We start from the raw sequence: 24,885 nt of genomic DNA, 5'->3' as shown, positions 1-24,885 counted from the left end.
CTTTCCTCCCGCTGTGGGAGTTTTGAGTGTTGCTGCTGGACATACTGCGCCATAGTCCAGCGAAGCGTGGAGCATCAGGCTGAGCTGCTGGACCATTTTTCCCATCTAGACTGGCTCTCAATGAGAGTCTTGCATGGTGTCTCCCCAGGAGAAGCAAAGCACACCAGTTAAAACACTTGACTGGGATACTTTTAATTCACCTTTCTTTCCAGGAGCTAGTCTGTACAAAAACACAACTCTCACCTCAATAGTAGGGGAGATAGTTTATTCTGCATGCAGATACGAGAGACCAAGGCTATGGTACATAGATTAGGTTGCCACCAAGTCTATGTTTCAGCGTGGTAACAGTTTGACGAACTTTTGCTATTGACAGAGTGAAGAAAATCACAAATCAAGGCACTTTTCAAATACAACCAAAATGTTAAATAGGTGGATTACAGCAAAGCCAAAAAAATCTGTGCTAGAGTTCACAGATGCTGTTCAATGGGGTGATTAGCCTGTTGGTTGGTGGAAACTAAGATTTTGTTAACAAAAAACCCCCAAGAGTTTTATCTGTTAACCTAACAGGATGTTAGGTAAGACACGGAGAGCAGCACGGAAGGCTACTGAGGGAGCTAAAGATAGCCCCAGGTAGGCTGTGATTTGGCTCTGAACCTGCAACATGCCAATTTCTGTACGTGACTGAAGTTCCTATCAGTTTCTCATCCTCGCAGGCTCAGCAGAAGGGCCAGTTCTTCCCGGCAGCTTTTGGTCACTAGGTCTTGTATGGGTCCATACTCCCTCAGTTAGTTTTCATGTTCTACAACCTAGTTTCTGTGTGCCAGAGTAGCATAAACAGGAGAGACAGAAGTTACACACAACAGGAAATGAAATAAGTGAACATTATTCGGTCAGTGGATTTGGAAGGTAGGATGAATTCAAACCACAGAGGCCAACGTTACTTATAAACTGTTGTCTTGAGACACAGTTGCATGAAAGGTGGCCTGTACTTTTCATACCGACTTAGGCAGGTGAATGATGGGGTTTCACTATGGCATCTTCACTCATGCACATGATTATATTTTGTTCTTACTCACAGCCCCTCCCCAGTGGTCCTCAACCATGTCCTCTGATCTTTTTGGTTCACTTCTTCCTCTCAGATAGTAACAGTTCTCCTGCCTGCTTTTGTGACATAGTGGATTCCGCCATCTTCCCCAACACTTAGGACTTCTCTCATGACCTGTTCCTAGTTTCATGTCCTATGTGTACATGGGTGCAAATACACGCCAAGAAATTTTGTTTTAAACTCTGTATATAAGAGAAAATGTGTGATGTTTGTTTGTCTGAATTTGTCTTATTTTGTTTGATGTAATAATCTGCTGTTCAATTAATTTTCCTCAAAATGTTATGCTTTCTTAATGGGCAAAAAATTCCTTTTGCATATGCACCACATTTTATTTGTTTATTCACCTGCTGGTGGATATTTAGGGTGGCCCATTACTGAGCTATTGTGAAGAGCGCAGCAGTAGACAAGGCCGTGCATTGTCTCTGTGGCGTGCTGGCTTGTCTAGTCCTTGGGGCACATACTCACGAGTGCTTCAGCTGGGTGATGTGGTAGGCTCAGTTTTAGATTTTGGAGGAAACTCTGCATCGATTTGCAGACGGATACCCCAGCTCATAGTCCCATCACAGTGCTGTTAAGTGTGCTCTTCTCTCTATGCCCTCACCAGCTACTGTAGACTTGGCTTTCCTTGACGAAAGCCGTCTACCTGCAGAGAGCACTGTATGAGTTTTAACTTTCATTTCCCTGACAGCTAAGGATGTTGCTCTTTTTCAAACACCCATTGTTTGAATTGTCTCTTCTCTTTAGAACTGTCTGCTTAGCCCATCAACCTATGTGGTCAGATGATTTGGGGGTTCCTGATGATTAGATTTACAGCCTTGTATATATTCCACATATTTACTTCCAGACTAATGTGTTAGTATTTTCGCAGCCTGCTTCTGGGTTGCCTAGCAACTTATGATGTCATCATGTGTCACCCACCAGGTAGTCACACCTGGCAGGTGTGGTTCAGTTGCTCCATAAAAGGACCAACCCACAACTTTGTCGCTCTCTTGCCTTCTTGCTCTTGCTCTCTCACTCTCTTGCTCTTCCCCTCTTTCTGTTGGGGTGCCTTCTGCCCCCCCCCACACCTTTTCTTTCTCTCTGTCTTCTTCTCTTTCTCTCCTACCCTGCCCAGAGACAATCTCTGTGATCCCCTCCTCCTTCCCTTAATAAAACCTCCCACGTGGAACCAGTCACGTGGCACGATCTACGAACCTGCCATATAACTCCGCCACACAATCCTAACACTGGTGCACTGACTGAATAGGCCTTTCAGCGGCCATGCCACGTGTTGTCTGCTCTTGGCACCAGTGTTTGCCATCTACTTTCCAGCAACTAGATCGCTACCTCCCACATGCAACACTGGCTGGATTGATGAGTTCCCCTCATTGGTCAGCATAAACGTGTCTCTTGGTTGGGGAAGATTGACCGTTGAGCATCTGGCAACTTCCTGGAACCTTTTGAGATGGAGGAACCCCCAACCACAGCCTTCACTGGCCATAGTTAACCCTTTTTGCTCACCTCCATTTAGGGCTTCTTTTTCCCTTGGGTGAAATTTTTTTTTTTCCCTGTACCAGCATGGTTTTGCCCCACCCTCCTCATATGAAAATCCTAGTTCTAGGTAAACCATGTCTGCTACGGGCAGCTGTGCCCTTGGTCTCTGGCCAACGCTGATGAGCTGTTGGACCAGATAGTACCATACTAGTCTACTGAGCCAAACCTTGGCTTTGGGATGCCTCTGGCAGGTCAGTGACTCCTACCTGCCAATGGGAACTGCCCATTTTTCCGTTCCTCTAGCATCCCTACTGGGATGTCTTCTAGAAAATTTTAAAACCCTATACATGGAGCCTGAGTTAAAGGCCTCTAAACTCATATGCCTCTGTAATAAAACTTGGCCTACATATTTCTTAGATAATGGTTCAAATTGGCCAATTAACAGCACATTAAATCCCAATATTTTAAGGGATCTTTTTAATTACTGTCAATGATCTGATGAAAGGAGGTGTCTTACATTCAAGCATTCTCTCTCCTCCACTCTAAAGTTTCTCTCTGTTCATCCTGTTCTCCCACCTAACTTCTTCTAGCTGCAAAGTCTTAACCTCAAAGTTCTCTACTTTTGACCCCAGTTCTGCCATGCCACTTTGGCTGCACACAATGAACTGACATGTTGATTTTGGGATAAGGAGGGTGGAGCCACAGCTTTACTACCATCTCCATTAAGGGAAAGCACATGGTGTCACCGCCATCTTAACTTAGGGCAGTCACATGATTGGCAGCCATCTTGGTTATATTAAAACAACAACAACAACAACAACAAAACAACACTGTGTTTTCCCTGCTGCCAGTTCCTTTTACTACTTTGTTTCTGTCCCACTGCTTTTGGAGCTGCAAAACTGCAGTCATCTATAGGCCCTAAAAGGCCACTGCACCCCTTCCTACTTCCATTCTAAAGCTGCCTACCTGCCCCTATCCTTTCCTGTGGATGAGATTCCCTTTATGAGAACTCAGCCTTATTTCTGATAAAGCTCTGGTATCAGACGCCAAGGTTCTTGGGCTTAGCTAGGCTAAGCCCCTCACCTCCCATGCTATTTGGTTAGACCATTAGCTGCATGGTCCATTTCAATTTCTACTTTCTCATTCACAGGAATGGCTTTCTCATATTTTCTCCTCTTTGGGGAACCTCTGGCTTCTACACCTATGTTTGCCCTACTCAAATGTCTAATATCCAGTAATATCCAGTAACACTAAGAGAGATCCATGAAATGAAAAGTAATTCCCAAGTTCTCTTTTCTCAAAGTCCTGTCTGTTTCTCTCTGCCTACTATCCATTTGCTGGGGAGCTTTGGGCTTCATCAGTGGCCTTTTCTCTGTAAATTGAGATGATCGTGTGATTTCTGCTCTTAAGTTTGTTCATATGCTGGGTTTTATTTTGTATGGTGAGCGATCTTTGCAATCCTGGAATGAAGCTATCACGGTTCTCTAATTTGGTTTACAAGAACTTAAAGAATATCAGTAAACTTCATTATTGTATGTGCATGTGCAAGTGTGCACCCCTGTACATGTATGTATGGGTGTATGCATGCCATGGCAGGTATGTGAAGGTCTAGGAAAGCTTTGCCAAGTGTATTCTCTCTAAGTTTGTTCTAGCTCTGCAGATCAGCCTCACATCATCAGGCTTGCAGGACAAGCTCTTCAACCTGCTGAGTCATCTCACTTGCTTGGTTTTCAAGAATTCTTTCAGAATGTTTGTTTTCGTGTTCAGCAGGGGAAGTAGTCTGTAGTTCTATTTGTTATGTCTTTATTCAGTTTGGTACTGGCTTTGTAGAACGAGTTGGGTCATGTCCTTTCCCTTTCTGTGCTGTGGAACAGTGTGCAGAGTGTCTGTGTCCGCATTGTCTGTGATGGCTGAGCTGAGCAGCCTGCCGCCTGCTCTGTTTGGTTTGTCGGGGTCCACAGCTCTGTGCCTGGGAAATCTGTCACTCAGGGGGTTGTGACAGGTTAGGTTCTGCCTCGCTGGCTTGTGGTTGTTTCTTATTATCAGGCTCCCCAAGATGGTCCCTCTGAGAGAACAGGAACCTTTTCAAGATGGGGCCTAGAAGTAACAAAATAGTATTCCTCTCTACTGTTGACCAATCCTCTGGAGGAGTCACAGTAGTTCAGGCAATCAACCTGTACCCACATGCACACCCACAGCCTCACCTACACCTGTATAGGAGGCTTGTGAGGACTGGAGCTTGTCCTGAGGGTCACTTTTCATCAGAACTGTCTGGAATGCCTTTTGAATGGGTCCTCCATGACACCTTCCAACATCTTTGCCTTGGCTTTCTTTTCAGTGAGATGTGCATATTTTCTCTGCAGTTTTCTTTAGATGTTTCTGAAGCTCCTATTCCTTGACTTTGTAATAGAATCTTTTGTTTCTTGTTGTGACATTTCTTAACTGGCCACATGGAGGCAACCGCTGGTCAGCCATCTTACCTGGAACTCTACTGAGAATAAAGTTCTGCCTTGATTTCTTTTATGTTGTGTATGGATGACATAGACATTATTAACTTTCCTACCATGAATTATTAACTTTCCTACCTATCATAAGGCAGGTGCCATGGATTCTTCATACGTTTGCTAAGCTACAGCCCTTCAACTGTATGCTACCCATTATAGTTGAGGACTAACTTGAGGATTTCTTAAGTCACAGAGAGATGTTATCTGTATCTCAGATGGGGTCTCAAACTTCTGACCCATTCTTATTATAGGCATAGTCCTGTCCCGAATCCTATAGAAAACAGCTGAGTTAATTAGGTTTCATATAATGAATATGTTAACACACTTCTCCTTGTTTTTCTTCAGGAGTTTTTTGCCTGAAAAGTTATACTTTTAAATGCACAATTGCCATATATTTATAACCCAATCATGTCTCTATATTGTGTTAACTGTATCCAAATTCTAAGAAATTAAAAGCTTATTCTTTTAATTGGTTGAGTTCTGACCTGTTAGGGTAAAGGAACATTCTAATAAGAAGTACAGATCTTAGTAAGGATGCTTCTCATCTTTTATCATCTTTCTGTGCATTAGTTTACCTACAGCCTGATGTTGCATGCTTTTACATAAATTTATTTCTATATGCATTTTGTACTCAGATTTGAGTTTTCTAAGCCATGGGTTTGTTCATCTTACTCTAGATTTTTTTCTGCACAGGGTCAAAGCATTCAGTCCACATGCAGCTTCATTGTTTATCACGTGTCCTCAAACACATGTCATCACACACATATGTACTGGACTTTTTTTATTCACCCAATGTTGGAATTGTACCTTCCCCCAGTCTTCTAAAAAGGAACAATTGTTGTTCTAGTGGATTTTAAAAATAAACTGTCCAGTACATTATGTGATTCAAATAAGTATAGCAGATGGGTCTCAAAGATATTGAGTCATATTGTTCAGCCTCTGAGCACTCATATTGATCACATTTCCTGCCAGCATTTCCTTTTCCTCATTGGAAAGTATTCAGTCCTCTGTATTGAATCACCTGTGCCTGCTTACATTACTGAGAAACAGGTCTTCTTATCTTCCTACTTTTACAAAATTGAATTAACTTTGCTTCCTGCTTGTTTTATGAAGGTCTACTCTTCCTAGCAAAAGGAAGACCTTATAGAATTGGGCTTTAAAATGTCTGTTTTCGTTTTCTGTCCTTTCATATACATATACATTGTATAGTGACCATGTTCCCCTCACAACCCTCTGCCTTCCCTCTTCTCAACCTTCCTCTTTTTAGTGTATTTTGTCTCCCTATGGTTGAAAAGGTTGAAGACTTTCTCCCAGGTACATACTCTGGATTCTCTGTAGGTTAAAGACCTTGGCTTGTTGGGAGCCATCTAACAACGTCTTATAATACTTGATTAAAGTTAATAGAAATGAATGAAAATGGCTTTTTAGGAGCAAGAAAATTGGTTAGGCCAATTTCAGAATGACAGGCATTACATTTTCCTCACATCTGTGGTTCCTAGATTTTAGAACACACACACACACACACACACACACACACACACACACACACACACACACTTGTGTATGAATGGATGGATGGATGATAGGTAACACGAAAATAAAACTGCCTAGGGGACAGAGGAGACTAACAGGGGAGGATGGTGAGAAAAGGGAACACAGTGGCTCATGGGGAGAGGACACATGTACCTGATGGGGTTTCTGGCCTTCGGCTTTACCACAAAGTACAATCTGAATATTTTCCATGTGATTTACTTCTGTCAATGATCCAAAAACTATCACAGAAGTAGTTATGTTGTCGATGAGCTGAGCGCCTGACAAATTTAACTCTAATTAAAGCAGGCAAACCTCAAAATGATAACCTGACTTGAGGCCAAGAGAGGTATAGGTGAAGTAAACAGCATTTTGAAATGAATGGTAAATTTTTGGTTTCTACTTCTCAAAGTACAATGTACACTTAGAAATTGGCTGCTTAGATGCAAAAGGCAAACTGTGCATGTTGGGGCTTGAATCATCTGCTTGGTCAGACCCATTAATCACATGAGTCATTCTCTGTGAGCGTAAAGCTGACCATTAAATAACAGGACCCAGGGCTGAGGGAGGACTCGGTGGTTCACAGCACTGCTGTGCTGGCAGAGAACCCTACTTCAGTTCCCGGCACCTACACTGCAGCTCACAACTGTCGGTAACTCCAGTTCAGGGTATCTGACAGCCTTTTCTGGCCTCTGTGAGCACCAGGCATACACATTCATACATACACAGGAAAGCACCAACATCCTACACATATGATAAAGATAAACAAGCTTGACAAAATAACAGTGTACACAGTCCCTAGCCCCAAAATGGCCCCCGCTGGAAATCTCTCTGTGACTGTGCTCTGGAAATAAGACAGTACATGCCAACAAGGAAGAACAAACTACAGCTGTCAGCAACAGTTGTTGATCTTTGGGACAATGTTAAAGAAAAGCAAGGACCTGATTGTGAGAAAATCCAACTGCTCTCTTATCAAGAGACAATGCACTTGCCCGGGACACTCAGAAGACTGTCTTAAAGGCTAGCTCTTAGGCCACAGGTGCTGAAAGACAGCAGCCAAGTAACAGATGGAGGTGCTTTGGCCTCTGGTCTGGCAGAGCTTGGGAAAGGATTCTGTGGTTAGAACATCCTGTTCTAGGAACAATCAAGACGAGAGGAAAGTTGTGAACAGCAGGAAGAGCAAAAACTACAGTTCTTACCGTGCTGACATCGTAAGTCTTTACTGGCTGTTGTGCATCACGTAATTCATTTCTGTTTTCTTGTATGTTAGCTGGAAAGATTCACAGCATTATCTGCCATTGCAGCTAGATACAGGGAACTTTTGGCATGCTCAGTCTCAGATATTACTTCTCTTTTTACGCCCACCCCCTTCAGTGTCTTGTTTTGAGACAAAAAGCTCAAAGCATTTAACTTGGAGTTTTCATTTCTGGCAACTCAAAACTCATGGAAACACAGGGTGGGGAGACATTTGGTGTGAGGCTTGCAGTGCACGGCTCCAGCGAGCATTTATAAAGTCAGCTTATTTTCCTTCAGCTTGGTTTCCCTTCTGAAATACCACCGAGGAGAGGAGACACAGAACATCTGATCTTGTTCTTCGCTTCCCTTTTTCTGTTTCCAGCCAACTGTTCTCCTCTTCTAATTAACCCCAACACAGTAAAAAGAGCCACGGTTCTCATGGTTGTGGGGAGGTTCAGGAAAAGCCACATTTAACAGAGCTTCGCCCACGCGAAAGCCATGCGTGCAGTGGAATTTTTGTATCTCTCTGTTCAGATTGTAGGTGAAGGGACAGTGACATGCCTTCTCATCCCTTTGCTTCAAAAATGGTGTGTGAATGGATAAGAATGTGATGTGTGCTCAGTTAAAGCCAGACAGCCGCAGAAATGAGATTTAAATTGATGATGTCTTGGACGCGTGTTGGAGATTCTCAGAAGCTGCTACATAGAAGATGGAAACTTACTGTAAAAAAAAAAAAAAATCTCCAAATTAGACATCAGCCCTGTGGCAGAAATCTGGAAATCAAAAGACTGTTTTCTAAGAACCTCACTCCTGCCTGTGCTCTGCAGTTTCCCTGCAGAGGGCTGAGGCTGGTGTTCAAAGCACATCACTCAGGGCCATTTCTTCTTGTGCTTTAGTACGCTGTGACAAAGCAACAAAAGGGCAAAGGAGGGCAAGAATGGAGATTTAATGGGAGCCAAGAGGCAGGGAGAAGTTAGACCAGAGATGGAAAGCTAATGGGGTGTCTTCTACTGAACAATGCTTAGGAAGTGTCCATGGGGAACAGACAGCATTCTGTCCATGGGGACAGAAGTGAACAGGACAGGGTAGGGGTGTCCCTCTTGGGCTCAGACACTCTGGAGAGGAGAGAGGGGCCACGTTCACTGGTAATCACAACCCCATGAAGATGTGCCTTGATTGTACTCTTTTTGTGGAGGAAGAAACTGGCTCCATCAAGGTCTCCGAGTTGGTGGGCCTATGCCAGACACACACTAGGAGCCAGATCTCCCATATGCCACTTTGAAAACCACAGGGAGGTCCCCACCAGCAGGAGCAAGGTGGTCATGCAGGCATGGAAGCCACAGACTCCATATCAGGATGTTGAGCTTGCCTTTCAAATTTGGGGAGAGTCCCGATTCATTTTCAAAAGGCCTCAGTGGCTGAGCTAATGGAGGTTCAAAGACAAGATGGTCACTTAAGTTGGAACAAAGGACTATGAGGAAGTGGGCTAGTGAGCAGGAGGTTGCCTTTGGGCTCTTCATTACAGACTCTACAGTTCTTCCTCACTCCAAGTTTGCAGCCTCAGGCAAAGCTACAGGGAAAGAACTCTAGTTTAGTCAGGACTCAAACCTGTAGCATGGACCTGAAGATGGCAGCACCAGAGCCCTCCTGCCTCTTTTTCCACAGATGCTTCATGGAATTTAAGGATGCTTCCAAGGAAGCACTGTTGTCAGGCCTCACATACTCCTCCATAGGACTGAAAGGTAAGGTCCCACACTTTGAGGCAAGCGCCATGTCACCCAAACCAGACAAAGGTACAACAAAAAACCCATGTATGCAGAGATGCAAAAAAAAAAAAAAAAAAAAAATTCTTAATAGAACCCGAGCAAGTCAAATTCAATAACACACCATAAATGCCATTCACCATGATCATGTGGCTTCAGTCCAGGGCTGCAAGGGTGTTTCAATGTACACAAATTAATGACCATAATATATCACAGCAGCAGAACAAGGGATAGAAACCACACCATCACCTCTGTAGTCAGTAAAAACATTTTATACAATTCAACATTCTTTCACAATAAAAGCCCCAAGCAAACCAGGAATAAAAAGAGCACTCCCCAACACAATGAAGACTTCATGGGACAAACCACAGCCAACATTTTATGAAACGGGGAAAAGCTGAAAGCATTTCTCTTAAAATTGGGAACAAGAGCATGATGTCCATTCATAATGTCCTTATTAGCTCGACTAAAAGGTTTATCTGGAGCACTAAACAAGAGAAAGACATTGAAAAGATAATTGATTTTATGTCCATTAATTCTTTCACATGTTGAACATAGTTCACATTACACTTAAAAAAAAAGTAAGAAATTGGGCCTGCAAGATAGTTCAGGGGTAAAGCTGCCACACATGATGACCCGAGTTTGTTCTCAAGACCCCCGTGGTGGAAGGAGAGAAAGTCCTCTGGCCAGTTGTACCATGATATCTTCATATGTCCCATGACACATGTATGGCATACTCCACCCACATCAATACATCAATAAAAAACTTAAACATCAAGAGAAATTTTGGCCATTCCATTACTCCCAACGCTGTCTATTTGGTACAAAACTTGCAGAAGTGATCATTTAATTAATGTGCCACAATTATTTAGGCGATACTGGAATTGACGCCTAGTTGTGGAAGCCTGTTTCCATATATTAGTCCTGCCCCAAACCTCATTATGGCTTTGCCAACTCATCATTAGGAATTAATTCACATTTGTCGGCTTTTTAAAGGTTGCTTCAAGTACCAGCCTGTTAGGGTGCAAGGCAGGCCAGGCGTTGTCTAGGGGACAGGATTGGTAGGGCTCCAAGCAAGACACGTGTTTCCTAGGGGACAACACCCATGAGTCTTAGTTACTTTTTTTTATTTCTGTGAAGAGACACAAGGACAAGACAACTTAAAAAGCAAACGTTTAATTTGCATGGTTCCAGAGGGCCAGAGTCCATGACCATCAGGACAGGAGCATGGCAGTAGGTCAGCGGGCAGGCATGGTGCTGGCACAGGAGCCGAGAGCTTACATTCTGAATCACACACACGAGGCAGGGAAAGAGCTAGCTAGACATGGTGTAGGCCTCTGAAACCCCAAAGCCTGCCTACCCCCAGTGACACACCTCTTCCATAAGGCCACACCCCCTAACTCTTCCCATGCAGTTCTGCCAACTGTGTAACAAGCTTTCTAATGCGTAAGCCTGAGTGGGCGTTTTCACGCAAACCACTGCTCTTCGTCTGTGTTATGAACCTCCACAGGTGGAATACAGCTTCTCCTGAGTATTTCCCAAATGCAAGTGGGCTTTCACTATCAAATTCATGTAAGCACGGCTGAATCCATACTTCCCTTTCAGCACGGCGAAAGGAGAATACACGAGATGTTTTGACATTACAAAAGGGTTATTCCCAAATGCTCAGAACCTACTTGTTCAAAGAAAAGAGGAAATATTCCCCTCTACACCTTCATCTACTTTTCCTTCTTCCTATGTACTCTTCTTCTAGAGACCATGAGTGACTTGTGAGAGCTGCTGTGGTTAAACCGCTCTAGAGCTGTACTTCCTGATGGCTTGCCCCTTCCAGAATCTTTCCGTAGCAGAAGATCGTGGCTATGGAAATGACTTCGTGCTTTCCAGGGAGGGCAGCCAGTGAGAAGGTGCATTTGAAGGGTTCATTTAAAACCATTCCTATTATTAATACTCACATCGATCCTTCCCCCCGCCCTGGGGGGGGGGGGGTGAGAAGAGCCAATATCTGGCTAATTTTAATTAGGAGATCAAAATATTTCGTTAATTATTTAAGATCTCTGGCGTTGTGGTCAAGTACTTTTTTTCTTAATCTTGCGGCAGGAAGCCTCTGGATTGCTTCCGAACTCCAAATATGACCTGAAAGTCCATTTTTTTAAATAAGTGGGCTAGAATGCACGGTCTTCTGAGCAGTTTAAGTGCATTTGGTAAAATAAAACCACACCTCTGTCTCCATGGATCAGGGCTTCTTCTCAGCCCGGGGACCTCTGGGTCTTCGTGGCTCAGGCAATGCTGGCAGAGGCCGGCAGGGGGCAGCAGAAGCTGCGTGAGCGGAGGGCGGGGCGGTCCGCCCAGGTTTCTATTCCGACTTCCATCCTGTTGCCCGGAGGCAAGGCCAGTGGGTGCGCTGCTTTTCTGTTCCCTCCGGGCCACGTTCCAACTCGCACCCTTGGGGCCGGGCACCGGCCTCCTAAGTGTGGGCTTGCAGCTCTAGGACAGGCATGTGGAGGCAGCAGCCTGGCACTGTCGTCCGCCCTGGCAGATGCCGAGAAGGGACGACGGGAAGTTCTGTCTGGCCCGAAGTACTGCAAGCCCAGCTGCTGGACAGATTCTTGATTCCCCATCCCTGTGGCTCGCATTCCTAAACATCCCCTTCCCAGGAACCTTCTAGAACTCCGGCTGACCGGCTAGTAGGAGCTGGAAGCGATGGTGTGAAAGGCGGAAACCTAGATTTCTGCTAATTCCGTTTGATGTCCTGTACCCATCGGAGCAGCTCTGGGGCTGCCTGGACTCTTAACCCACTTTTGATTGAGCTTCTTGTTCTCCATGTGCTCAGAAAACGCAACATTTAAACACCTTCATAACATTTTCATGAGCATTTGCCCTACTCCAAATTCTTCCAGTGCAAATTTTTTTTCCTCCGCTCTTCAATCCGCCACTCCCAACCCCGCCTCCGTGTTTTCCTGCTCCACACCATTTTTGTCCTTTACAATTTTTTTTTTATTGCCCCCTTCTTTTAAGAATCCATTGGTGGTGAGGGCAGAGGAGGTGGTTCAAAGGATATGGTTAGTTACTAGCTCCATGCCCTTGAAGACTGGAGTTCTGAAATAGATTTGATAATCTATGCTGCTTTGCCACGAAAAACACTCAAAGACCTCTTGAGCCTTTCCACAACCTGAACAATCAGGCTGTCCCACCTTCCTAACCGGCCTAAAAGCCAAATTGTACAATACTAATGTGCTCCTGGGAGATGGGAGCAGAAATAAAAGAATCCCTAGAAGGGAAGGGGATGGGACAGAAGTCTTGCCGGGAGAATTCAGGGTTGGACAACAAGATACTTCCTCAAACAAGGTGGAAGGTTGTCCTCTGACCCAGTCTCCCCGCACTAGAGTTCACGAACACACACACACGAACACTTGCTCACACCCTCCACTATCCTAGGTACAACATGTTCTGAAACAGCAACGATGAAGATCTTGTTGCTTTTTAGAGAAATTTTAGGTTCACAACAAAATTAAGAGCACAAAGACTTCCCATGTGCCCGGTGTCCCCAAACACGCACAACAGTTAGAGCCTTCCACTTCACACAGTGGCTCATGCGCAGTCAGTCTACGCTGGCACACCACAAATCGAGTCTGTACACATAGGAAGGCTCTTTCCTCCTGTGGTGGGGCCCCGTGGGTTTGGGTGAATGGACTATTTCCGTAGGAGCAGTTTCACCATCTGAAACAGCCTCTGTGCTCCAAATGTATGTTTAATATAGATATAAAGTCTACCTGGAAACAATTATGTGGAGTGTGAATTAGTCAAACTCTGTGTCTCAGAGCGATTGATTGGTGTGTTTGTCATGAGTCGGGTGCTCCCATATTTGCTGGGTTGTTCCTGGACTTAGACCATGCTTTTCTAGATGTTTGTAAATTCTGCTCTTTCCTGGTTATTGCTGTATTATAATTAATGTTGGTAGCTGCTAACTCGAGCCCTTCCATTCATCCTTTCTCCAACTACCCCAGTCTTTTGTGCTTAATATAATCAAATCCAATTCCTAGATTAAAGTGCGGTTCGTTTCCTTTCCAGGTTTTTATTGGCACTGTTTTGTATGGCTTCCCTAAGGCATTGCAACCCAGTAATATGGCAGAAATTAAATTATGTGCTAAAATAATTTAGCGGCTCTAAAGCTAAAAGCCTTCTGTGGCTTTATTAGTGAGCCCCATGCCTGCCCTGTCTTCTGGGACCAGAAAAGACTCCGTTTGTTTTCCCCTTGGCAGGTCCAAATTCCATCTGTCTTTCCAGGCCTCTCCAGACCCTACAGATTTCCAGTGTGATGACTCAGCTGTCCTCTGATTTCTCCAGCTATGCTGCCTGGCATAGATTTGATAATCTATGCTGCTTTGCCACGAAAAACACTCAAAGACCTCTTGAACCCTTCCACAACCTGAACAATCTGGGCTGTCCCACCTTCCTAAGTGTTACCCCTTGTCTTCTCCTCTCCCTCACAGATGCCCAGCCGTACAGGGTTCCTCATGTTTTGATAAGCCTTGCTTTTATACCTGTCTGGGACTTTCCACTTTGACCTCCTTCTCGTTCTTGTTCTTGTCGCCTTAATTTCCCTGTCAGCACAGACGTTTCTTGTCTGGGAATCTGTTGTTCATCCCAGCCTAGACCAGTCACCTTTCTGGTTGTTCCTCTGTCATAGTGTGTGTCCCAGCTCAAAATTGTAAACCTGTTCAATTACTCAATTAAAACCCAACTCTCCCATTAGATTATATGAGCAAACAGGGCCAGGCCATGACTGTTCTGTTCTATATTTTGACCTCTGATTTCCAAGCTGCTGTGCACTCTGCAGAACGTGCTCTGCGATTATTTTGTGGAAGAATGCACACACAAACAGAAATGCCTCAGCCTGCAGGGCTCTGCTCCACTCAGTGCTGCCATGCACAGGGGCTTTTCTGTAACTATCTGTGTGGTTATCAGACAGAGCATCTGAATGTTCAGTCAGAGATGGGAGAGGGGCTCATGGGGCCCTGCCACACAGAAAGGGCCACACAGAAAGAAGAGAATTTGTTGTCTTCAGATATGTAACTGTTGGTGGATTATCCATGCTTCAGTGGGAAGCTTCACACTCACACCTACACATGGGGCTGTGGTTAAGCCCATTTGGTGACAAAGTAAAACAACAAGCCACCAAAGAAAGGTGGAGGCTTGACCGGAAGAGGGGACCTTGTGTAGATTAGAAAAAGACAAAAGAAGGTGGTGGGTGAATGTGACCAGACTGTATTGAGCATGTGTAAGCATCCATCAAAGAATACACTAACTTAAAAGTCTTTTTGATTCTTATCATTTTGTTCCATAAGAAATTGTAATAAAGAACTCTCCATACAGCTTATGGGAGTAACCATGCCATGAAAATATCACTGGGTACTGGAAGGCAGTCTTCTTGCTGCCCCTTTACCTGATTTGCTAGGGGTGGGAGCTGCAATAACAGGATACTGCTTAAATATGATCAGAAGTGTCTTTCACTTGCTGATAATACTATATTATCAAAAATACTTTTGGAGATTCTAGAATGCTCGGTGTTTTGTTACGGTGTTCATGGGGAAAGCGGGATTGGTGAGGTTAGAAATGTTCCTTCTTATTTGGTTATGGTGCTCAGGGAAAGCAGGGATTGGTGAGGTTAACATCAAGCTGGAAAATGAGGATCTGGAACTTCAGCATTGTCAGTTCCAAAGTGGGGCAGCCAGCATGGCTCCATTAGCAATTGGCTCAGATGAGTGAGGCTTAACATCTGGTCCTTCATGGAAAATTCCTGTATGCACAGCAGAGAAACGAATACCATTACATTATTAAAGGGACCAGAATTAGTTCTCTTTCACTGTGTCTCATATGCTGGTCATTGATGGATAATAGTGCTGCCCTTATAATGTCAAGTGATCAGAAGGGAAGACAAAAAATGCCTGGCTGGTTGCCACTGGCAATGTGATGTATTAGAGAGCCTGTGGGGAGAGTGGATGATCCCTCCGTCCTCCTTCCCTCTGGCAGGTTTGGTGACCCATCGGAGAGTTGCTGTTGATGACACAGCCTGTGCCACTCTCTCTGTGCGATGCAAGTAAAGCCACCACCCACTTCTGTCTCTAGACAGAATGGCAACCATGGCCCTTGCCAACAGCCACTGCAGCAGGATATAATAAGCCTAACTTAACAAGAGACAAATGGCATTTAGGTTTCTAGAGGTAAGGACTGATGCAAATTTGTGACCTCCTATAGTTGTCAGAATCATAATTTTAACAGCGATACATAAAGAATCAATACTGATTATTAGCTGAGCAGAATCAGCTATGTAAGGGGTCTGGACAGGGTCCTGGGTTTGTGGGACTGGGGATGAAAAAGAAATAGAGAGATAATGAGAGGAAGGAGTCAAAAGCTGGGGTCAGGCGGGCTGATGACCCAGGTCAGCTAGTTTATTAAATGTATAGCTTTCAAGCATGTGTGTATGTATGTGTGTGTGTATGTGTGTGTGAGTGTTGTTCCCTGTTCTGAGGGGGCCTGGATCTTGGCTGGGGCCCTGGAACTCAGCTTCCAGACAGAGACTGGGGTTCTCCCAGGGACAGCTAGAGCACCTTAGGGTGAAGCCTGAGTGCCATAAGCACAGTTTAGCTCTTTTAGCATGAGATAGCCTGTGGCAGAGGAAGCTCAGGCAATCTAAAGCTTAGGGTGAAACCAAAGTGTTACAGATCTTGGTCAAGCTGAAGTGCTGAGCATGGCAGAGGTGCTGGCCAAGGCCCACACCTGGTCAGCTTGCTGCCAAGACACAGGCATGGCGAGGCCTAGGGCCAGCAAGGCCCAGGCCCAGTGAGCTGGACAGCTGGACTGGTGAGACTCAGATGGGAATGAATGATGACTCTTAGGTGGTTTTGAAGTGAGAAATGGAGAACCTGCCTACCTTTATTCATGTGAAATCAAAGGCACTAAAACCCTTGGCAGGGAGGGATTTTGAGGGTGAATGTGTTTGTTTCACTAGGGTCAGGGAGTCATTGATATTTAAATGGTCCTGTCTCGAGAAGGAAAACTCAGTCCTTAATTATCCTAGGCAGGGAAGGGGGCGGGGGAGAGGGAATCTCCAAGTATAGTTGAAGGTCACTGTGGGACTAAGATCCTTAGTAGGGTGGGGCATTTCTAGGAATTCCTAGATGCTTGCTATATCAGTATCCTTATCAGGGAGAGGGTGTGGCCTGTAATCTGCCCTGAGGGCTATGTGGCCTCTTTACAAGACCTGGAATCACTTAGATCAGGGGAGATGTTTCAAAACTCCACTGAGCAAAAGGCATCTACCATCTTAGACCGAGTGTAAGTGATTGGCTATCTGGAGATGACTGACTTCAGCCTTATCCAGCAGAATCTCTGTGTATGCATGGGTGCATATATGTGTGAGCACATGTGTGTGTCAATAAATAGCATCAGACAGCAGAGTTTCAGGGAGCTCCAGGTATCTCAAGTTCACATTTAATACCATATGGCACTGGGATGGCAAACAGCATTTCACATCTGAGAGTCAAGTATTTGATCACATACAATGGGCAAAATGTCAAGAGCCAGTTGCTGCACTACAGCACCCCGCTCCCTTGGTGCCAGTCCATAGCTGGTCTTCCTGGTTTGATCCTGGCTAGGTGAGGAGCAAAACATGCACATCCAGTTATCATGGAAGTCTCCAATCCAGTCTAGCCACCAACCATTAGCCACATGGCAACTAAATTCTTTAGAGACCTTCCACCAGGGTGGGTAAGGTGGACATGAAGAGGAATCTCTGACAAGAATAGCAGGGAGCAGCTCCTATTGGCTTCTGGAATGCTGGATGTCAAGAGAGGAGGCTGGAGGATCCCCGGAAAGCAAGGGCAGGAGAAAGGGACTAACAATTCTCCACAGGAAAACACCTCAGACAAACTTAGCTGTATCAAGTTCTTAACTTTGCATGGCAGGTTTAATTAAATAGATTTGCCATCTTCTGTGACATAGGAAATGGTATTGAAAATGCTAGTTAGGCCAGAGGACATTTGCATTATTAAAAACCAGGCAGTAGGCCACCTAAAATGTGTAGGTTACAGTGCAGCAATTTAGATGCCGGCAAGTAAATGGTGAGGCATCAGGCATTTCTGTGGCTGCCTCTGCCTTCTGCTTGGTTGTAGTATACATCTTCACACTATTCTCATGAGAAAAATTGGGTCTCCACAAGGAATTTCTCCAGCACTTTATTCCTGCAAATGAATACTTGGCCTCTCCTTGAGTACTATATTGGGCACAGAACTATGTTCTGCCCATATTGCAAGGTCCTAGTGATTTCTTCTTTCAAGAGGCTGCCTTCTTAACTGTAGACTTGAGCTCCCCAGCAATGATTACTCTGCCCAGTTCACGAACCCCAAAAGACCAGGAATAAACAGACTTTGCTGTAAATACTTGAGGTTCTTTTTATTATAAATCATTACAAGCTGCAGCTTGGGCCCACATCCCCCACCTCCAAAGCGGTGAGAGCCGAGAGTCTTGTGCTCAGGTTAGTTGGGTGATTTAAAGATTCTGGTCCCTCCCAGCATGCCCAAGGCAGGGGCGATTCCTCCCTGGCAAGTATCTATTGGTCAAAATGCTACATTTTTTAATTGATTGGCTATAGGAAGGTTCCCAGACCATTAATGATCTGGTGTCCCTCCCTAGGGGGATGGGCCAGTTTCCTAGCAACTGTATCTCTAGTGGGTGGGGAAAGAATGCAATAAGGCGGTTCTTCCCCTCAGGGCATTCCTGGACTTCTCCACCCAGCTAGTTCAGGCCTTAAATATTAATAGCTGCTGATTTTTAATCTTTTGGTTTCTCACAATGAATGGACCAGAATGAGTGACAGGTGTTCAGTGGCTATCGTTAGTGGGCAGCTTGCTAAGGACATCGGTGGTGTGCTGTGTCTAACAGACTTTCTCCAAAGGCTTTCAGCTGATGACAAGAATCAGTGGTACCTTAGCTTCGAAACCTGTGAGAAGCCCATACAAGCACGCAACAAGACAAGTCATAGATAAGCAGAGACAAGAGTAAGCAGGGGCTGTAGAACTGGGGAGAGTATAACAGGATGGGAGAGGATGTTAGCGGCAGATGGAGAGCTGTCTGTCTTGGCAGAGGAAAACTCAGATAATGCAATGACTGCAGCTATGATGTTCAGCTAAGAAGTCATGTATGATGCTCATGTCCCTATAATCACACCCTTGTCCCCTCCCTTATCGTTTAGGGGGAAGGGATAGCAAGTGTCTAAACTTTCGATGCACAAGCACAAACCTGAGTTTTATATATATGTTTCTTTATCTTCGGTTGTCTCTTAAGTGCTCTTGGTCATTCCTCCCCCTTTTTTTGTGTGTTCCCTGCAAATGACTTTGTTCCTCATGTCCCCTGCAAGTAGATATTCAAAACCCAGGACAAAGTGGTAATGAAGACAATGAAAAGGTAGCTCACAGTGAGCATTAGTCAAACCAACCTTCCGGCCACTCAGGGTCTTCTGGACTGAGGCTGACACAAACTGTCTTTGACTTTTTAATCTATTTTTGTTTGTAAATGAAGAAATGATAATTTAGCGTAAATATTGGGTCACAGAATTTCTGATCCTCCTGCCTTTACCCCTCCCCCCATATGAAGGACTACACGTGGGCACTACCACACCTGGCTTCTTTCACGAGTCTTCAAAACTCTTTTCTTGCTCTCCATTCTGTCTTTTGTTTCCTTCCAGCTCCAGCTGGGCTGTTGTTGCTTGACCAGCTTCCCTCAGGCACGTGAAGGTCAGGTTGGAAGAACATCAGGATAATGACACAGGAGGAAGAAAAGTTCTCAGCTAACCAAGAGGCATAAACCACAGACATACGGGATCTATGTATAGTGACATATGGGAGATCATAAACATGCCTTGTGGTGGTTTGCATAGAAATGGACCTCGTAGACTCACGTGTTTGAATCTTTGGTCATAGGGAGCAGCACTATTAGGAGACGCGCTCTTTTTAGAGAAAGTGTGTCACTAGGGGGTGGGCTTTGAGGTCTCAGAGGCTCAAGTCTGACCAGTGTGTCTCAGACTCCTGCTGCCTGAGGATCCAGATGTAGAATTCTTAGCTACCTCTCCTGGCTGCATGCTGCTGGTACTTCCCGCCATTACAATAATGGACAAAATTTCTGACCTGTGAGGCAGCCCCTGTTAAACGTTTCCCTTTATAAGAGCTACTGTGCTTGTGGTGTCTCTTCACACCAACAAAGCCCTAACTAAGACAGCCCTCAAGCATGGAGCAGTCTTCTGTTTTAGTTTTTCTGTTTCCACAGCTTAGTCTAGCCCCTCAGGAATACACCATGACGGACATTCACTAGATGCTTGCATTGCACCAGGATCCACAGAGTTCTGAATAGATGTTCTGTCACTGTTCCACAGAAATCTTCTTTACTAGGTGTTGCCAACCATTTTACAGATGTGCAAGTGAGCTTTGAAAGGCCAAGTGTCTTGCACAAGATTCATGACTGTATGGCATGGGAGAAATTGAACAGAGCCCTAATGTGTCTGACAACATGTTTTCAGGGCTGACCCCTTGATATTGGGTAGCCAATTGGCGTGATCTTCCGGGGTAAGACTTTTTCTCCCACTGTTAGCATTCTTTAGCTGCCGGAATTCTTTGTGTAGTGTTGAGCCTCGTGGACTTTCAGTTATCTGCCTTAGCATGTGTATTGGGAACCTTATTCAGCTCATGTTTAGGCAGGCAGGTGGGTGAGGTTTTCTGAGTGTAGTTCCTGACCTTATCAGACCAGAAACATACATGTAAGTAACATAATACAGGCTGAGCTGGTCAAATTTAGGAATATATATGTATATACATATATGTATGTAACAACAATTAATGAATGAAGAGGCCGTGAATTTGAGAGAGAGAAAGGAAGGGTATATGGGAGGGTTTGGAGGGAGGAACGGAAAGGGGGAAAAGGATGTAATTATATTAGACTCTCAAAAAATTAAAACAGCCGTAATACTACTACTGATGAAAGTTTTTCTAAATAGCTGCCCCCTGCTGTCTCTTTCTTCTTCTTTCTTTCTTTCTTTCTTTCTTTCTTTCTTTCTTTCTTTCTTTCTTTCTTTCTTTCTTTCTTTCTTTCTTTTTCTTTCTTTCTCTCTCTCCTTCCTTCCTTCCTTCCTTCCTTCCTTTCTTCCTTTCCTTCTTTCCTTCTTTCTTCCTTTTCTGAGACAGGGTTTTCCTGTGTAGCCTAGGCTGTCTTGGAACTTTCTCTGTAGACCTGGCAGGCCTCAAACTCAGATCTACCTGCCTCTGCCTCCGAAGTGCTAGGGTTAAAGGTGTGCACCACACTGTCCACCTTTCTTCCTTTTTTATTATTTTCTTGAGAATTTCTTATATGAGTACTGTATTTACAACACTTCCATCTCCTTCCTTTTCCTTCCATTCCTCCCATGTCCCTCCACCCTTGTCTCAACTGCATGATCTCTTTACCTATGATTATTATTGTTACATTTATATATGGGCACATATATATGTATATGTATATATATATATATATATATATACAGATATATATGTGTGTGTATATATAGATACATATATACATATAATATGTCCCCTACTGATTTTTTTTATTGTGCTCCAGTGTACATGTATTTACGGTTGAACACTTGGGGTGTGTGAATGTCCCTTCCTAACAGATTTTCCAGAGGACTTCGCTGGCCAGGGCTGTCTTGTGACCATCTCTCACAGTTAGGGATTCTGGAACAGTGAGAACATCAAGGAGGGTACATTACAGGGCCAAACAATGGAGGGAGACACGGAGGCTTGCGCCGCAAGGCCCCTCCGTCAGCATTTCGACCTCCGGGACTGAACTTCTTCTCTCCTCCTTTCCATGCTTTTGGCTAGGTGACAAGCCTGGGGACGAGCTGGAGGAGCTGAAGCTGCAGAATGCCAGCAAGCGGATCGTGCAGAAGGCCATCCTGCAGGCTGTGCGGCAAGTCTCCCAGGAGAGCCTGCGGACGGATGGCGGACCCAGCGACGGCAGGGCCCGGGGCCCGCGGGGAGGGCGCGAGCTGACCAAGAAGCATGAAAAGAAGTAATGGGTGCTGGGTCTGGCTCTTCTCACATGCTTGGTCTCTGCCTTTCCTGTTAGCGTAGGAAGTAAGCAAATCAAAGTATCGTGGATGCCTATCAGTAGGATGAGTTCCCGCCAGCCTTTGCGACAAGCCGTGGTTCGCACACCTGCATTAGGGACGCTTCATGTTTCTGTGGCGCCTCTGGAAGCAGCTGAGCCAGACATGACACACACTCCGCAAAAAGTGAATTTGTAACAAACCTATTTTCTAAGTTCTTATTAAAAAAAAAAAGAAAAGAAAGAACCCTACATCTTGTTTATTTATACATTGTTTCTATAAATTCAACTGGCAGTTTTTATTTCCCTTTGGAGTTACCGAGTGCAGTTCTGTGTTCTTCATAAATAATTGAAAAGACACACTAGAAAGATGAAGGAATGGACTTTCACCCTGTTCAAACACAGACTTGCAGACTGTTATGGTTAGAGTACAGGTTCAAGGTTAAACTGAGCAGAGCAGATTCCAAGACCCAGCCCTGGTCTAGACCTTATATTTATATTACTTCAAGAAAGAGAGGTGTTTACGCCTTGTGAAAACTCAGTATTTTTTTGATGTCTTCGGGTTGTCCACAGTTGGCGTATACCTTCTGTAGAGATGCGGCGGGGACAGCACACCTATCGTTTCTTGACTGGAGATAAAGTTTGATGACTTTAAAGTTTGATGTCTCTGTGCAGAAGTCGCTGATGACTCAGCTCTTTGGCATTCTAGGGGAACAGCACATTCCCCTCGTCCGTAAGCTGCTCACATCCTGGATTTACCTACCCTTGAGGCAGAAGGGGGCAGTGTCCTTGGCAGGGAGTCCGAAGTGCCATCACCTAGCTCTGCATTTTTCGCTAGACCCTTACTGTAGGAACGTTCCTTCTCCCGTGAAGGAATTTAGCATGGCTTAAAAAAAATTATAAAAACTATACCGCCATGAATACATGGAAAACTTCTCTTTTTAGTTTTCTGTAGGCTGAAAGCATTTGGAGAGAGCTGTCTTCACACAGCCATCTCCATTCACCCCCATAGCTTCCTGCTGCTTCTGTTTGGACAATAAATGTCTCTCTGGAGTCTTTTAGAGTCTATTGACTGTGCCTGACAGAAGCCACTGAGTTGGTGCTCCTGGGGACAGAGGAAGCATTGGTCCTTGGTTAGCAACCTCCAGGCTGCCAAGTGCCCGTGCGTACATGGACTTGTAGTCTGAAAGCAAAGTATTTCTACCATAGAAGTGTGGCTAGTGTTCAGACACCGCCAACGTTTCAACAACAGACGGGCAAAACTCTCCATCTTCACCCTATCAGACTGTATCTGCAGATGCATATATGGAACAAGTTAATTTAGAGAGAGAGTTCATGAGGGAAAATGGGTGTGGAAGTTTAGATACTGTTTATTCATTTCTTCTTAGCAGAACTCACGGCAATTAAGGAATAAAACTAAAATCACGTGGGTGATGCAATTGCATAGCATGGGCAGTGAGTGAGAACAAGTGTATCCGGGGAAATTACTCAGATGTGCCCCCAAATGAAAAAGAAACCCAAAATGCTTGTAGTCTGCAGGTGACCTGCCACTGTGTCTCTGCTACAACATCTGTCTATAGCCAACCTTGTTTTTCTGTCGAATGGCAGAAATCTGTCATCTTTCTTCTCTGGTGTGTATGTACTAAGAAACTAGGGATCTGGGAAATGTTATTAATTTCTGTATCTAAACACTATTTATAAATAAACTATATCTGCCTTTGAAATATGTAGCCATGTAAAGCAGTTTTCTATGAAATCTTCGTCAGCTTATATTATATGTTATCCTTATGTGCATACGGCACCCGAGGCTTTCAGGAGGAAGGTGTCTTCAAACAAGGCTTTCATCTTGTGGCCAGAGGAGGTAATTTTTTTAATGTCACATGGCCTTGACTAAGGATAATTTTGTCGATGGAAAAGAAGTATGCTATAAAATGGAAAGCCTAGGTAAGGAGGTCTGGCTGGTCAAGTGTCCATTACGGTTTTCCTGGGATGGAATGTCTGGAGCAAGGAATAGTGACACTGAGGTCTGAGAGGGCAGAAAGAAGTGGAGTAGCCAGAGCCTTCAGGGGTACACATGATAGGAAGGGACCCATGGAAGACTAGTCAGATGAACAAATGCAACCGCTATATTCTTAATTCACCCCCAGTACAATGATAAAACTCTTGGGTTTCATATGGGGTCTGGAGGGCTCCATGTCACATAAACTTAGAGTGATTTTCCTTTTGGTTATTATCAAGCCAGTACTCAGCTCTCACTCTTTAAAGTTGCAGGAACATTTATTTGATGTCTTTTATATCTTTGATTTTCTGTGAGGTAAAGTACACAAGAATTGCCCAGCCCTGTGTGTCCTGCTGTCCATCCTGGCTTGCCTATCTCCAGGACAGAACTAAAGAAAGAAATCCTTCCACAAAGTGCCTTTGCTTTCCTGTGAACATCTCTTCAGCAAAAACATTTTTGCAAATAGACACAAACAACTTGCTGGCTACCAAGGCCTCATTCTCCTCTATCCCCATGCCCCCTTCTTTAAAGTATTCAGTTGCTTAGCCTTTTCATTATGGGATTTTAGGCTGCAAATAAGCGAAATAAATGGTTTTAAATCACTGAAATTGTGCTATTCAAGAATGGGAACCTGGGTATTTTTCAAGGCGGGTTTATGACCTCTGTAATAAAATAATGCATAAGAAGAGACTTTTGGATACATCCACCAGAATAGGTATTACAGAAAATAAAACCTCTGACAAAGGGTAGCTCACTTAACATGCCCACAGAGATGTAAAGAGCCAATATTTGAACAAATTCCTCTCCTAAGGGAACTTTGCAATAGTAACAATGTCTTCTCTTTTGAGTTGGCAACATTTTCTAAAATGTATGACCACCTGTTACTTTGCTTAAGTCACTGCCACAGCCTCACAATAAGAGCAGGCAGAGAAAGATTTTACTTGGTCTGAAGGGGGATTAATATCACAGGTGGAAAAAAATATAGGTGAGTCCTACTGGAGGAGTTCAGAAAGAGACCACTGAGCTGAAACTGAAAATTTCAATCAATCAAAACAAAGTTTAGGAATATCTATGTTAAAATGGAAGATAATATGGCCTTACAGAATACATTTCCTGAATAAATTAAAACTAAGATAGCAAAGG

The 24,885-nt window shown here is 44.3% G+C and overlaps 1 protein-coding gene across 1 annotated transcript in view; it reads left to right on the top strand.

Annotated features, from left to right (window-relative positions):
- Window positions 1-23,455, top strand: part of Akain1 (A-kinase anchor inhibitor 1) — a 44,749-nt gene extending 21,294 nt beyond the window's left edge. The window contains exon 2 of the mRNA XM_060368179.1: window positions 21,518-23,455. Within this exon, the coding sequence (XP_060224162.1) occupies window positions 21,518-21,711 (194 nt within the window). The 3' untranslated portion in view covers window positions 21,712-23,455. The remainder of the gene's footprint in view (window positions 1-21,517) is intronic.
- The last annotated feature ends 1,430 nt before the right edge of the window (window positions 23,456-24,885 follow it).

This window comes from Meriones unguiculatus, chromosome 15 (assembly GCF_030254825.1).
Source record: "Meriones unguiculatus strain TT.TT164.6M chromosome 15, Bangor_MerUng_6.1, whole genome shotgun sequence".
Taxonomy (NCBI): Eukaryota; Metazoa; Chordata; class Mammalia; order Rodentia; family Muridae; genus Meriones; species Meriones unguiculatus.
This window is presented reverse-complemented; position numbering and strand designations above follow the sequence as displayed.